This window comes from Trichosurus vulpecula, chromosome 8 (assembly GCF_011100635.1).
Source record: "Trichosurus vulpecula isolate mTriVul1 chromosome 8, mTriVul1.pri, whole genome shotgun sequence".
Lineage (NCBI taxonomy): Eukaryota > Metazoa > Chordata > Mammalia > Diprotodontia > Phalangeridae > Trichosurus > Trichosurus vulpecula.
Genome location: NC_050580.1, coordinates 195,875,535 through 195,891,632, shown reverse-complemented (window position 1 = coordinate 195,891,632; position 16,098 = coordinate 195,875,535). Strand labels below are relative to the sequence as shown.

The following is a 16,098-nucleotide window of genomic DNA, read 5'->3' as shown; positions in this document are numbered from 1 at the left end:
CAGGAAAAAGTCAGGTCAGGGGAATGCCACGCTCTTTGATTGGAGACAGAAGGTATAACAGATCTCCAATATAAATCCACCTTCGTAATAATGCATAGTTTTCTTGGTAAGATTACTCTTGTCTATTTCACAAGATATTACTTAAAATTATTTAAGATATTGAATTGGTATTCATTAATGACATTAGATTATAAATCTCCTCTGCTTTTGTGTTCTCTGGTTTCAGAATTAGGACTATATTTGTCTCATAAAAAGAGCTTGGAAATCGTCTCCAAATTTTTTAAGAATAATTTGCATAGTACTGGTAATAATTATTCTTAAAAGTTTCATAGAATTCTTCTGTGAATCAGCAGGAGGGGGCAACTTAAGGCACCTAAGTAGAGCAATGGTTCAAGAGCACTGTACTTGGAGACAGTGATCTGAACCTAAATTCAAATCTTGCTTCAGACTGTTATTGCCTGCCTGTGTGATCTTCGGCAAGTTGTTTACTCTCTAATAATAGCAATCAACTTCTCAGGAATGTTGTGCGGGTCTAATATAAAGCACTTTCCAATATTAAAGGACTATATAAACGCTGTGATATATTCTTTTTATTAATCCATCAAGACAAGGAGAATTTTTCTTTCCTTTGGCAGTTCCTTTATCCATGTACTTTTTTGAGATTGGAGAAGTTTAGATCTCTGTTTGGTCTTCTGCTACTTTGAGTATTTTGTATTTCACCTTATTCTCTTCATTAATTCTTTTCCCCTTCTCTCTAGTCTAAATTTTCATTCTCTGGTTCATGATCTTGAGACATATTTATTTCTTCTTTAGTCTTTTTGTGTTCCATGGAATTGAAGCTTCTAAAGTATGAAATTTGAGTTCCCTCTTCTAAACAATTCCCAATGATAATACTAATTTGTAGATCTTGTCTCATCTTTTTCCTGTTATCATGCTCTTAAAAGTATCAATTCATGAAAGTAATGAAGATATGTATTGTCTCATTGTAGGGGTTTCCCTCCATCCTAGGTCATTTAGTCCAATTCTATCTTCTGTTCTCCCTATGATCATTTTCTGTTCTAGTCTGCCAAACAATCTCCTCTCTGGCTCGAAGTCCTTCTATCCTGACAGATGTCAGTTGCCCCCATGGAGCTCTGGTTTGTTTTCTCCCAAGGCAAGATGTTATCATGGAGGGAGGTCCATATTCTTCTAGAGGAAGAAAGTAGTCTCCCTGCATACCAAATTCCTCCAGATTAAGCCTACTGCAAGGTTCGCATTTCTCACTGCAGAATAAACCTCTTCCTCCATGGACATCTTCTTTGGGGAACCCTTTCCCACTACAGAGTCAAGTTTTCATTCCTTTCTCTCTTTTCACTCTCCTTCTGACACCACATCCATTCTTCAGGAGCCCATCTTCTTCCTAAGGCGCTCAAGGAGTCGTTTTCCCTATGTTGTTTATGATGGATTTGATTAGGGTAGATTCACCTGTTTCCCTATCTTCTACCTTCTCTCCGCCTAGCCTTAAATTTAATCCTACAAAATTCCCTGATTCAACTGTAAAGGAAAGGGTGGATTGTAGGGATTTAGTACATGGTATTTCAAGTCTGCGCCCAAATCATTATCTCTCCTTTTTCTTTAAATTCCACTTTGATGGAATTTATCTCCTTCTGTACTTTTAAGAAAAAATCTTTTAGAGGTCCCTTTGTTGATTTTTTTTTCTTTTAGTAGCTTTAGAGATGGAGTAATTTTTTTATTTATGCTTTCCTCAAAAATTGTATTTATTCACATTTCATGCATTGTTATTGTTTCGGGGTACTTGTAAATTAAGAGTGGTTTTCCCCTCAGGAACTTCAAATGTCTCACTGGAAATCCACCTCTTTCACTGATGATTAGGCTCAGGTTTACAGGGTATGTAGTTTTGGGTTGTATCTTGATCTCTTCTTTTTTAAGGTTATATTTAGTCCCATACTTTTTTGAGATTTTTGATGGGTAGTCTTGTATTATTCAAAAAAGTCCTTTCTTTTACATTTGAGAGTATTTCCCTGGTAAAGTTTATCATTTGTTGTTTCTCATTAGAAATGTTCAATTTAGCCACTATGTGTACTAGACTTCAAAGCATAAGAGAGTTTGGGGTTTTTTTCCCCCACAATTCTAGAGACAATCTGTGGATTCTCTCTATTTGTGCCTTATTTTATGTAAGGTCCTGGGCAATTTTCTTATCGGTTTTTTTTTTCATTATGATGTCCATGTTTTTTTTTGATTTATGCTCTTGTGAAAGGTCTATGATCCTTAAGTTATCACTTCTCATCTTGTCTTTGATATCATGGTGTTTTTGCTTGTAGAAACCATGTGTTCTTTTAATGCTGTTGGTTTTTTTTAAACCCTCCTCCTTTCAAATGGTCCTTTACTTCAATACATTTGTATTCTTAGTCTGTTGTTCTTTCACTTCTTTAGAAAGACTGACCACCACAAATAAGTATTTCTATTTTGCTAATTATTTCTACCATGCAAATCATAAAATTTTACTTTTTGTTTTCATCTAAATTCTTTTCTCAAGTTCCTAATTTCTCTCAAACTATTCTGGAACATCTTGCTATGGTTCTAAGCTTCTCTAGACGGAGGTCTATGATTCATCAGGTACAATTTCCTTTACCTCAAAATATTTGGAAACATTTACAATCTTTCAAATGTCTTATTACTTATCTTCTTATTTTATTTTAATATATTCCTTGCTAATTTATCTGCCTGCCTCCCTCCCCCCCACCCCCTTCCACTCCTGCCTAGATAGAGCTGAGGTCCACTGCTTTTAACATAAAGTTGGGATAATGATAGGGCAGATAGCATAGCCAACAGCGAAATTAATAGGTTCTAGACCACTAGTAGTGCACCCTGGGAAGATGGCGTGGAGGAGTACTGAGTGAGGGCTAAAGATATGAATTCTCTAATAATTCATAAAGAAAATAGAGCTGTGAGGAAAGCATTCTGTACACCCGAAAGTGCTATATAAATGTGTAGCATTCATATAATTAAATTCAAGTGAAAAAGAAACATTTATTAGTTATCCCTATTGCTTTACATATAAGGCACTATGCTAGGCGAGAGGGATTTAAAAACAAAAAGGAAAAACAGTCCTTGCACTCAAGGAGCTTACAATATTACTTACTATTAAACTTTCTAAACTATTATATAACTGTCATTCCAAAATCTTTAAAGGCTCCTCTGTGTCTATACCATAGCATTTCAACACCTCAGTCTTTCCTCCTGTGATTTTGCCCCGTTTTTTTAAATTCCCAGTGCTTAGCACACCACCTGGCATACAGTGAACACATAATAAATGCTTGTTGACGAATTTTTTTCACCCTCCACAGTCTACCCTTAATTTGCCTTTTCACACCTTTATCCAAGACTCCTGGCCCTGCTTCCAACCTGTTGACCCACCATTATGAACTTATGACCAGCAACTACCAATGAGACAGACCAAAAGTCCTTGGGCTCACACATACTACTGGCTGCTTCCAGCCCACAACCACTATCGAAAGGAGCAATTTCTGCCTTCCTTTAAGTGTCAGCTAAAAACCTACCTACTACAGGAAACTTTTTTAGTTTCTGTTATTTTTAGTACCTTTTTCTGTTATTTTGTATTTACCCCACACATAGCTTGTCTGTACATAGTTGGTATGTTGCACCCTCCCCCCACCCCCCGCTGGAATATGAGCTCCCTGAAGGCAGGAACTGTCTTTTGCCATTTCTTATATCCACAGCACTTAGCCCAGTGCCTGAAATGTATTAGGCCCTTAATAAATGCCATCAAATGCCAACCAATTACCACCCAAAAAGGCTGGAAATCCAGCCTAGCTGAAGTAGTAAGGCATGCTAAGGACAAGACATGAGGTGGCATGTGCCAGGCAGATCACATCACTGCCACTAACTCCCCTCATAGCCACATAAACAGCCCAGATTAGGGAACCGAAGAAGCCAAGAAATAGCTTGCCACGCCATTCACTCTCCAACCAATGGACCCGATTCCAACATAGCCCCAAAAGCTGTGGAGATTCAATATGGCGACTGCTACTACAGGTTAGTTATAGTTCCTTCAGCAGTCATAACTACTGAAGACCCCAAAAAGAAAGTTTTCTCCATCAAAGTCCTTGGTACTATCAAGTGGTTCAACATCAGCAACAGTTATTTTAACATAAGAAATGTTTTACCAATGGAAATGTCATTAAAGAAAACACATTACCACATGCTTTGCTACTACATTTAAAGAATCTTGAAGCCTTTTCATCTAACTTGCTACTGAAACATCTTCTATCTTCCTCACTAATATGTGAGCTCCTTGAGGAACAAACAGTCTTGCTTTTCTATTTATATCCCTAGCATTTAACACACTGCTTTGGACAAAGTTACGTATTTAATATACTTTTTCATTCATATGCAGGCTGAACTACTCAAGTATGTGATGGATACTGGAAAAGAAACATACTTAACAAGTATAAATCGATAACACTTCTAAACCACATTTTCATATAATACTTTACTTACTGAGATGCCATCAAATAAGTATTAAAATATATTAGGAGGAAGCATAATGTAATGAAGAATACTGGATCAGGAATCAAAAGACCTGGGTTCTCATCCTAGTTCCACCACTAATTAGCTAGCCATGTGTCTGACCTTAAAATTAAAAGTCACAAAAGAGGTACAGAGATTTCATAAATAAAATAATGATATGTCCATTGCCAATCTCACAAAGCTGTTAGGAGAATCAAATGAAGAAACATACGGCACTTTTGTAAATGACAAAGCCATATGTAAAGGTGGTATTATTGGTAGGATTTTAAAATAAACTGATCACGTAGTGTGCCACTTCTCAAGTCTGATGCCCCTCGTTCTGGATAATATCCTCCACCAACCAGATCTGAACATCACTCCACCCTCAGTCATACATAAGGATGGTTTTACCTTTGATTTCATGCTCACTAATACTCTACCTCCAAGATCAAGAAGTTGGCATTCTGCTTCTCCCCAGACTTAAACTCTTCTAAACCTAATTTCTATTCATAATAACATTCATAAAATGCTCTATAACAACCTTCTATTCATGAAAATCTCCATTTACCCCTCCCAACTTTCACATACCTTCACCTCTGCTCTGGTCTCATTTTACTCTCTTCAAAATTCTGACCTTCAGAGTTTAGCAGTTCAACTTCATATGCCTCCTTTACTCCACCTTGTTGCTGCTTATCCTCTTCCCAAACCCCAACCCAAATACTCACACCATCCGCCTTATACACTCTTACAATTGTACTAAATGATGCTGCTAGAGTAAGTCACCTAACTGGGCTGACTAGGTATACTATGTGGTTGACATTGGGTAACAAATTTGTAGTATACCTAGTCAGGCCTAGTTAGTTGACTTACTCTATAATCTTTCTCAGTGAACTCTGCTCCCATGGGTTCAACTATGATCTCTAAGCAGATAACTCCCAAATCCACACATTTATTTCTTATCTCCACACTGAGTTCCAGCTGGCATCACCAATTAGATATTACCCCTTTAAAGACATGACAAATTCAACATGAGCCAAAAAAACTCATTACCCTTCCCCTTAACTTCCCTAATTTTAACAAAAGCACCTTTATGTTTCCAGTCACTCAAACCTTAACTTCAAGTCCAGAATTTCACTTTCCTATGCCTCCTTACAACATCCATTCAGGTGCCATATATTATTGATTTTATATTTTGCATTTGTCCCATGATCACCAATGAAATGCTCATCAAACTAATTCAAGCTTCGTTCTTTATCTCTCACCTGGGCTGCTGCAATAGCTTCCTAATTAAGTTTTCCCTGCCTTCAGTCTCTCTCCCTGCTCCAATTCAACTCACACAGCTGCTGAAAAAGATTTAAAGGCTTCTTATCGCCAATAGGAAAAAAATACAAACTTATGTTTAGTGTTTAAAATGCTTCACAATCTGGCTCCAACCTATCCTTCCAGATTGATTTCTCCTTACTTGTCTTTGCTGACTCTACTTTCCAGTCAAACTGTCCTACTGGATATTCCCCAAAGACAACATGCTATTTTTGGACTCCTTGCTTTTGAATAAGCTGTTCACCATGATAAAAATGATCTCCCTCACCTACACTGTCCTGGAATTCTTTCAATGATCAGTTCAAAGACAGGTCCTAGAAGAAGTCTTTCCTTATTCAACCTCAATAAGCATTTATTAAATTTTCTGCATGTCCCAGGCAACATTCTAAGTGCTAGAGATACAAAGAAAGGCAAAATGATGATTTGTACTGTCAAGATGCTCACATTCTAATGGAGGAAACAATGTGCAAATAAATATGCATATACAAATTATGTACAGCATAAATGCAAGGTAATCTTGCAGGACAAAGATAAGGTTGAGGGAGTAGGGTGGTTTAAAGTGGGATTTTGAGTCTTGAAGGAAGCCGGGAAAGATAGGAGTCAAAGGCAAGGGACAGCATTCCAGCTAGTGCAAATCCATTAGTCAGGAGACAGATGGAGTGTCATGTGGAAAAAACAGCAAGTAGGCCAGTGTAGCTGTATCATAAAGTAAATAGACACTGCAAAGATAGGAAAGGGCCAGGTTTTAAAGCGCTTTAAACGCCAAACAGAGGATCCTGGAGGTAAATGAGAACACTGGACCTCATTGAGCAAGCAGGGAATATGGCTGGTCCTTCACTTTAGGAACATCATTTTCAGAGCTAAGTGAAGGATGGACTGCCTCAGCAGGGAAACCAATCAGAAGTGTGAGAGGTGAGGAGGGCATGCGCAAGAATGGTAGCTGTACCACTGGAGAGAAGGAAACACTCATGAGAGATGTTGTGAAAGTTAAAATAACAATATTTGGCAAAAGATTACTTATGTGAGGTGAGACACTGAAGTTTCAAGACTGTATGTGAGAAAATGGTGGTACCTTCAACAGTAACAGTAAAGTTGGGAAGAGAGAAGGGCTGTGAGGGAAGAAGAGTTCTGTTTTAGGCATATAATAGTTCAAGATATCTATAGGACATCTAACTCATGATGCACAAGAAACAATTAGTGAAACATGACTGGAATTCAGGAGAAAGAAGGTAACTAACTACATAGATAGGGGAATCATCTGTACAGAAATGACAGATGGACCCAAGTGCTGATGAGATCACTAAGCAAGATACCAGTGAGGGAAAAGAAAAGAAGGCCCAGGGCAAATCTGCGAGTGAAATTCATGGTTAGCAGGTGAGACTTAGATAAAGATACAGCTAAGAAGAGTAAGAGAGGTAGAATGGATCCAAGAGAGAAGAGTGTCATGAAAACCTAAAGAAGAGAGCTTTCAGAAAGAGAGGGTTATCAAAAGTGTTAAGGGTTGCAAAGAGATCAAGAATGATTAAGATTGAGAAAAAGCTACAAGATTTGGCAATTAAGAGATCATTAGGGGACTTCCGAACCATGGTATCAACAAGATGGAATGCCAGACATTTTCTCTAATCTCCACAACCACTCAAACCTCCTCAAAAGAGAAATTATAAACCACAAATAAAACAACTTCAGCTGTCTCCACGGTCTAGGAGAAAGGTATCAAACATATAATCACTAGTACTCCCAAATGTGGCCAGAACCAGATTAAAATGTAATCAGGAAATAGTTAACAAAATAAATAAAAGTATAGATAAAATTGCATTTTAAAACTCAATCAAAACGCGGCCCAGAGGGATCCCTATGTATGGATTACTGCCCTGCATTTTTATTTGAGTATGACACCATTTGTCTAGGATACCCAAGAACCCCCCAAAACATTTTAAAAAATGAATTGATACCTACCCCAAGATCACCCAACACCCCTTTCTCCCTCCCTATGGTCCACTACACTACTAGCAATGAGGCTGCATTAGCCAACCCAAGTTATGGGCTTGCCAGAGAATATCAGTATTCTGGGGCCTCAATGACCAGTGCTGTGCTCAGCAGCACGCGGTGATGCAAAAGATCTCTGTCAGAAAGCAAAAGAACACAGAGTAAGGAACAGGACACGTTTCTGGGTTTGAAACAGAGGTCAATCACACACCCCAACTCTCTTCTCCTCCCAATCTCCAAATGACAGAAGTCATCCTCACCTGCAGTGGCGAATCAGTGTGGCAGCACTCTGAACTGCTGCCAGGCCAGAGAACTGAGAAACAGAGGGAATGGGACAAGACCCTCTGTGTGAGGGGACTGTATAGCACTTCACTAAGTTGGAGGTCATGGGGCCACTTGTCACTCTTAAAAGTCATTTGGGGCAGAGATTTAGGCTAATAGACCCATGAATTGTCCACAGTAGGAGGAGACTGAGACACTTCAAGATTCAGCCCCCAGGGAAATTACCATGAGAAGGGATAGTAAGAAGGGAGCAACCAAGGAAAATAAGTAAATAAGTGGGGCGAGGGGTAGGGGAGAGAACAAAACTAACAAAGATCTCAAGAAGAGGAAAACTCAAAGACTTTGAATATAAACAGCTAAATCTACTGGGAAAACAGTAATAACAAAAGGAAATATGGCCTCCAGATCTAGTAAATGAGTTCAGGCATCTATGAATAAATACCACAATACAAAGGAAAATGATCCACACTTGATGAGACAGAGGAATGGAGAACATGGAACCACATGTTCTTCCCAAGTAGTTTAAAAGAGAAATGAAAATTATGAGAGCAAAATTTATGGCCCGCACAACAAAAATAATGGACAGAATAGAAAAACTTTAATCTAAGATGTCAAATCTCCTGAAAGGAACAAAAGAAATAGCAACAAACTGGGGCTGTAAATAGAAAGAAATGAAGAACAATCTAGAAGAGGAACAAAAAACAATAACATTAAAAGAAAATTTATGCTCTAGCTACACTGATCTTGAAGACAGGACATTATAGTGCAAGAAATAAAACAAGAAAGCTACCCAGAACTTCTGAACACAAGAACTTAAATATCAAGTGAAAGAATACATTGATCACCTCCAGAAAAAAACCCAAGGCTGCAAACTCCAAGGTTAGAAAGAAGTCAAATTAAACAATTCTATTCAGAAATAACAAGTTTTGCAATTGAACAGGAAAAGGACTTTCAAATACATAGGAAATGAATTCTGAACAACATAAGACTATTCCGTCTGCACCAACCAGAAAACTCACGAAGGAATGGAAAAATGTATTCTGAAGAGCAACAGAGCTTAGAATGCAGCCCCAGGTGATCTATTCTGCAAATTTGACCTGAGCTACAAATGATTAAAAAGATGAACAATTCAATAACAAAGAGATATTTGAAACATTCTCAGAAAGATAACCAGACTTGAAAAGATTATTTGCTTTTCAAACAGCCCAGGCAACAGAAACGCAGGAGGGATGAACAAATGCAGCAGCCAAGAGCAGTAACAGAGTGATGCAGAAAGACCAGTAAGAGATTTCTTTCTAAATATACACAAGGGGACGAAACAAAGAGACAGGAGTACAGGTGGAAAATCAAGTGGAGGTAATATAGGAGAGGTGCGCCTGGGGCATGATGTACAGAACCTGGTGACATGCTGCCTACAGGTGAATCAGTGATGAAAGGTCATGAGAGGAGGGTGTAACATGCCTGGGGCAAATCGAGGGCTAGCAATTAGAGGAGCAAGGAAGAAACTACTTTTTGGCAAGAGGAAGAGTTCATGACCAAAGAAGGGTCAGAGGATCACAGATGATAAAAAAGATAATTTTGATTACATAAAATTTACAAAACGAATGCAGTTAAAATTGGAAGGAACAGGTAACTGGGGAAAAAAAATCTTGACAAGTTCATCTGATAAAGATTTCATTTCCAAGATACAGAAGAACTAATCTAAATTTATAAGAATAAGTCATTCTCAAACTCATAGTCAAATAATTTGAACAAGTAGTTTTCAAAGGAAGAAATCTAAGCTATCAATTGCCATATAGAAAACTTTTCCAAATCACTAATAAGAAGAGAAATGAAAATTAAAGCAACTCAGGCTCCTTTATCTTACTCCCACCAGAAAAGTCAAGGTAACAAAAAAGAAAAATGACAAAGGTTGGAGGAGCTGTGGGAAAATAGGCACATTAGGGCATTGTTGGCAGAGGTGTTAAATGGTACAGCCATTCTACAAAGTAATTTGGAAATAAGCCCCTGAAAATCATCTTGGCTTATCTGTTGATACAGCAATGCCACTACTATATGTCTATATCCTAAAAAGATAAAGAAAGAGGAAAAGGAGGCATATGCATAAAAATATTTATAGCAGATCTTTTTTAAATCAAGGCCAAGAATCAGAAACTAAGTAAGCGTACATCATTGAAGAACAGCTAAACAAATTATAATATATGAATGCAATAGAATACTACTGTACCATAAGAAGCAACCAAGGAAATATTTTCAGAGAAATCTAGGAAGACGTATTTGAACTGAGACAAAGTGAAGTAAGCAGAATCAGAAGAAAAATTTATGCAACAGCACTGTAAAGTCAATCAACTTTGAAAAACTTAATTAGTCCAAACAATAATATGACCAGGTACCATTCCAGAATACCAATAGTAAAGAGTACTACCCACCTCCTAAGAGAGGAAATAAGACTCAAAATGCAGGGTGAAATTTCTGTTTTTAGACATCATCAATATAAGAATTTGTTTTGCCTGATATGTATATTTTTATTTTTGGTTTTTATTTTTTGTTCCAATATGGGGGAAGGTAAGAACAGAGAAAATATTTGTTAATTTTTTTAAAAGATAACTGATGACTTTGGATAGAATAGTTTCAGTGAAGTGGTAAGGTCCAAAACCGGACTGCAGAGGGTTTAGAAGCAAATGAGAAGATAGGAAAGAGGAGTACCTAGTATACACAGCTTTCTCAAGCTTAACCAAGAAAGAGAGGAAAGATAAAGGAAAATAACAAGCAGGGATAATGGGAAAAAGTTTGTTTTTTTTACAGTATGGGGGAAAGCATGGCATACTTGTAGGCATCAAGGAAGGAGCCAGTAAATAAGGGATTGAAAATTAGATAGAGAAGGAATAAAGGTGTGGGTAATCTGCTTGAGAACACAGGAAAAAAGGGGAATCAAGAGTCTATGTAAAGGGGTTTGCGATGATAAGGAAAGGGGCCACTTCATTTGAGACAGAGGTGAAGGAGGGGACGACGGGAGAAGACATATGAAGACATATGAGTGATATAAGAAGTGGAGAAGAGGAGAGAGAGCTCTCAATGAATTGATTCATACTATCCAAGTCCTCAACTGAGAGGACAGGAGAGGGCACTACTGTGAGAGATTTGAGGAAGCACGAAAAGGTTTGGAACAGTCACAGACAGCAGTGAGCAGGAAAGAGAATCAATGACATAAGTGTAAAAACAGTGCCTTGCTGCAGCAAAAATACCCTAACCGTTCTACGATTTTCTCCAGCACATTCAGTAGCACAGGAATAGGAAGAACAAAGAAGGCAGATGATGGGAGTAATAATCCAAGATGAGTTTCTCAAAGCTGTTAGTGCTCTTCCTCTACTCTTCTACCAAAACCCACTACATACTTTCTCTTTACTCATCTATGGATGATGGCCTCTAGAACACTTCCTAACTACATCTCACCATGTTACCATATACTCAGCAATCATCCTCATCCCCATACCTCCTATTACAAACTTGGACTTGAGGAATCCCTAGGTCTCCCAACTGAGAGGCAGGGTTTTGTCTTATGCTGTCAACCCTCCATGCCGCTTCCTATACATCCCTTCACCATGATGTTTAGACTCTAGCCACCATCTTCATTTACTACTCCCCCACAACCTTGGACTCCCTACCCATGGGTTCCCTAGCTCTGAAAGGCAAACTATCACCTTATCTTGCCAGGACTAGGCCTCTATATCATTTCCTCACCATGACAAAGCATTCATATTCCACTTCAACCACCACACCTTTTCAGCTTCCCTTTAATTATTGTCTTCTCCCATTAGAATGTAAGCTCTGTCAATGCAGCGACTGTCTTGCTTGCGCCTATATACATCCTATATGCTCTTTGCTTAGCAACATGCCTAGCATATAGTAAATGCTAACTGAATACTTTAGTTGTCCATCTATTAAGGTACATGCCTCCATCACCAAGTAAAGTCAATGCAAAAAGTAAAATACTCCTTGAGAACAGTTAACAATTTTGTCTGTCTTCCTATCCTCAGTGCCTAGCATAGTGTCTGGCACACTGTTTTATTAAATTTGTCTATTAGTCATGCTAATGAGTAAAAGGAATGCAATAGAAAATTGAATCCACAAATTCACTCCTTGGTCCCAAACAGCAATAAGTACATTAAAATAGACAAATCTGATTTTCATTGCTCTGGATGAGGTGTCAAATATGAGTCGTATTATATCTAAGAATGGCAAGTAATAGCAAGATCCTAGGTAAACTACATTTTCTGGAAAATTAAAGCTGGTTGTATCAACTCTTTATCATAACGGTTAATGGAGAATAAATTATAAAGACAGAAAAGGGAACACAATAAAGCCGAGTCTAAATCTAAACTCAGGTATTCACTCAATAAAATGCAAGAGTACATGAGGGAAGGGACCCTATTTTGTTTCTACTTACACTCTCAGAACATAACAAAATGTCTTGCGCTTAATAAATGCTTAACAAGTGTTGTTCGTTTAAACTGTATATTACCTTAATGAAAGAAAGAAAAAAAATACATTTAAAGACAAACAATATAATGGTCTCTGAAATATAAACTGACCTTGGGCCAATCAAACTGTTTTGGACTTTCTGCCTAACTAATGGAAGACTAGAACAATAACTGAATGTCATGCTAGAAAGTAATCAAGGGAAACTCACTAAATAAAACATGTAACTATTTTAAAACTTCATGCTTAATACTGGATATATAGTAGCAAGATATGGAATACAAGTCTCCAAAGAATTAAAAATGAAATTATCACACAGAGGGCGATGAAAAATTGCATGGTAGATATAAACAGGCTGCTTAGGAAAAACATCAGTAAAAGATACCATTAAGGAACTATATGATAGGAAGAGAACATGAGTTAGTCAATGGATGATAGGTGGACAGCCAGGTTACTCCACTGATAACCTAGAAATATCAGGAAAAAGCAAAAGCATGTCTCCAGTAAGTCAGATTTCATGTCAAACTTATGAGAAGGTATGCCAAGTATGGATGGGATGCAATATGAACTGATGCAGAATTTCCAAATCAGAAGTCATCAATCCACTGAGTAGAAAAGAATCATATGGATTACTAAAGCATTAAAAAAATCTGAAATAACCAAAACATACATAAATGTTCTCATAAGACTTCTCAAATAACACAAACTCCCCCTCTATTCAACTCCAATTAATACTCACTATATTCCACCTTCTTTCTCTTCTTTTTTTCTTTCAATCGATCTTCCTCTCTGGCCACTTCTTTTCCTCCTTCCTTTTTCTGATCCCCAAGGTTGCCAGAAAATATTGAGTCTCTTCGAGCAGCCTTCCTCAGGAAACGCTTTTTCTTGGATCTTCCTTTAACGAGCACAACTTTTCTTTTCAAACAGGTGCAGCCAAACATACAGTCAGGCCGGCGACAGTGAGCAGGTTGGCGTTTCTCCAAGGCTAGACTAGCACATATGCAGCCCAGTCGGCAAAAGTCATTGTTACACGGGGGAGCTCGTTTCTTGATGATTTTGTGGATGGGTTTAGTTTTGAGAGATGCCTAAAGTTAAAGCAGACACTTGTAATTTATTACCGACATCAGCTCTAAATGTAGTCTCATATAACCTATATCAATATCATAGGTATAACTTTAATGTGTTCCACATTATAACTACACTGAAACACCATCCTTCATTTGAGAATCTATAAAAACTAGCATTACTAGATTGATTTTCATCTAGAATTCAAAGGACAAAGTGATAGCATAGCCAGGGCCAAGGTGCAATATATTACAAGAATGCATGGTTACAGACAAGCAGGAGAATGTTCTTGTCACCAAGAATGGACTTAGTCTCAACTGAAAACACACACACACACACACACACGCACACACACACAGTTCTTTATAGCAGGTAAGGGAGAATATAATACATGTAGAATGGGAGCATTAGGAGTTTAGGGATCAGTAAACTACAGCCTCATTCCTCATTAGGGATGACTAGCAATTAAAAATACTTCCTACAAAAAAAAAGTCCCAACACCTGAATGAGAAGATTTTCCGTTAAGAGAATTTAGTCACTCTGGGATTCTGATAAAACCCAGGTTAGCAGACTTATCAGGTTCTCCTTCTCAGATTTTTGACTCATTTTCCATTTAGGAGATTAAAGATTAAAAGTAGAAGTTGCTATGTTCATTGTTTTTATTGTTTTTTTTAAAGGTATGATCAAATGTCATCTGATATACACCCAGGGACCACTGTATGTACCATTACTGAGTTAAAAATTCTTACGGCAAAATTTTAAACCAAAATGTTACCTTTACCTTCCCCCCCCAACCCCAGATCCACAAATTTAATTAAATTGCTGGGACTTAGTACCTTTAAGCATAATTTTTCAAAGGTGTCTTAACAAGATCAGAAAATGTACTTATCCACATTCTGGGAGTTGAAATTAGAGATTTCAGAATAGCAAGCTGCCTTTATACAAGAGAGGGATGTTATTAAAAAACACAACTGTACTATCTCCGTGCTGGCAGGAGATCTATACCCATGTGTCTGGCTGGTAAAGAACAAATAAAGAGGACATCTCCTTAGCTTGTTTGTAACTAAAAGTAAGCTAAATGCAATGAAATAACGGATCCTCCTGTTGACAGGCCCTACCCCCACCTCCCTTCACTAATCACACTCCTTCTAACCTAAGCTTATACTCTGTAAAATGAAAGGTACGTACTTGAGCCGTAAGCAGAGTTGTTAAAGATACATCTGCCCTCTCCTCAGTTATGTAGGTCCGTGGTTTCCCTTCCCACAGAGCACAATCTTCCAAGTCCATCAGCTTCACCTGAGATTTAGACAATCCTGGAGGACGCGTTGCTGGGTGCTGTTGGTGATGTGCCTGCCTAAGATTGATCTGCTTTGGCAACACATTTTCATCCAAAGTTGGTACAATGAAGTTTTCCCCTTGACTTTCCAACATGCTATTTGGGGAAGTCTTGGTGGTCTTATCTCCTGGAGCTAAATGAGATGATTTTTGCTTTGGTGAAACAGGAGATGGCAAAATGGGTTTATAAGACGATTTCGTTCGGCCACTGGAAACTGTTTGTTTAGTGAGAGACTTGGTCTTACGAGGTACAGAAGGTACAGGATGAGGCTTCAGAGAGTAAGATGTGGATGGGGTAACAGTACATTGCTTCTTTAGGACACTATCTAATGTTCTTACATAGCTAGTACTCTTGGTTGGTAGTTGATATACTACAGGTGACGTGGGAGCATTTGATGAAAAACCCATGCTAGTTTCCATTAGTTTGCCTTCATTTTCTAAATATTCATCAAGTTTGTCACTACAAAAAGCAGAGCGATTCTTCAGGGAACTCTCTGAACTGCCACCTAAAATTAAAACACATATTTCTTGAGAAAAGTACAGTATAAATTCTGAAAAATGCACTGTAACAAAGAGCAAGCCTTTGAGCAATAGTGGAATAGAACATTACTTACTTGATAAGATATTCTGAGAAAGGAGAAAAGAAGAGAAGTACAAAAATTGACTAATCCTATATCCTATGCATTTTAAAACTTGTATCTTTTTCTCGCTTCTTGTCTGTTCCTTCTCCAAATCACCCTTAAAAAAGCAATTCAAATAAGTCTTCATAATTCACCACTCTCACTATATCACAACTCTACTAAAAAGCCTTTAAGGAGTCCTCAATGGGTACTCATTAAAATCTAGATTTGTTTATTCAAGGCTCTCTACTATGTGGCTCCAATCTAGTTTTCATAGTATTGTCTTTCATTGACTCCTCCTGCTCTCTCCCCCTTCAATACATTTTCTCAAACTGTCTCTAATGTCTCAAAGAGACTCCTTTCTATCACCAATGTATTGAAGATCATTCTTTCTTCCACAGCACACAAACATTCCTTAGTGCAGGTGGGGGGGGGGGGGGAGGGGGAGAGAGAAAGAGAGGAGAGGGAGAGGAGAGGGGAG

At 37.9% G+C, this 16,098-nt stretch overlaps 1 protein-coding gene across 2 annotated transcripts in view; it reads right to left on the bottom strand.

Moving 5' to 3' along the window:
• MGA (MAX dimerization protein MGA) overlaps nt 1–16,098 on the bottom strand; it is a 95,212-nt gene that overhangs the window by 43,117 nt on the left and 35,997 nt on the right. For both annotated transcript variants that reach the window (XM_036734255.1, XM_036734256.1), the window contains exons 8-9: nt 14,851–15,503; nt 13,337–13,682 (exon numbers count right to left, since the gene is read on the bottom strand). In XM_036734255.1, coding sequence (XP_036590150.1) covers nt 13,337–13,682; nt 14,851–15,503 — 999 coding nt within the window. The remainder of the gene's footprint in view (nt 1–13,336; nt 13,683–14,850; nt 15,504–16,098) is intronic.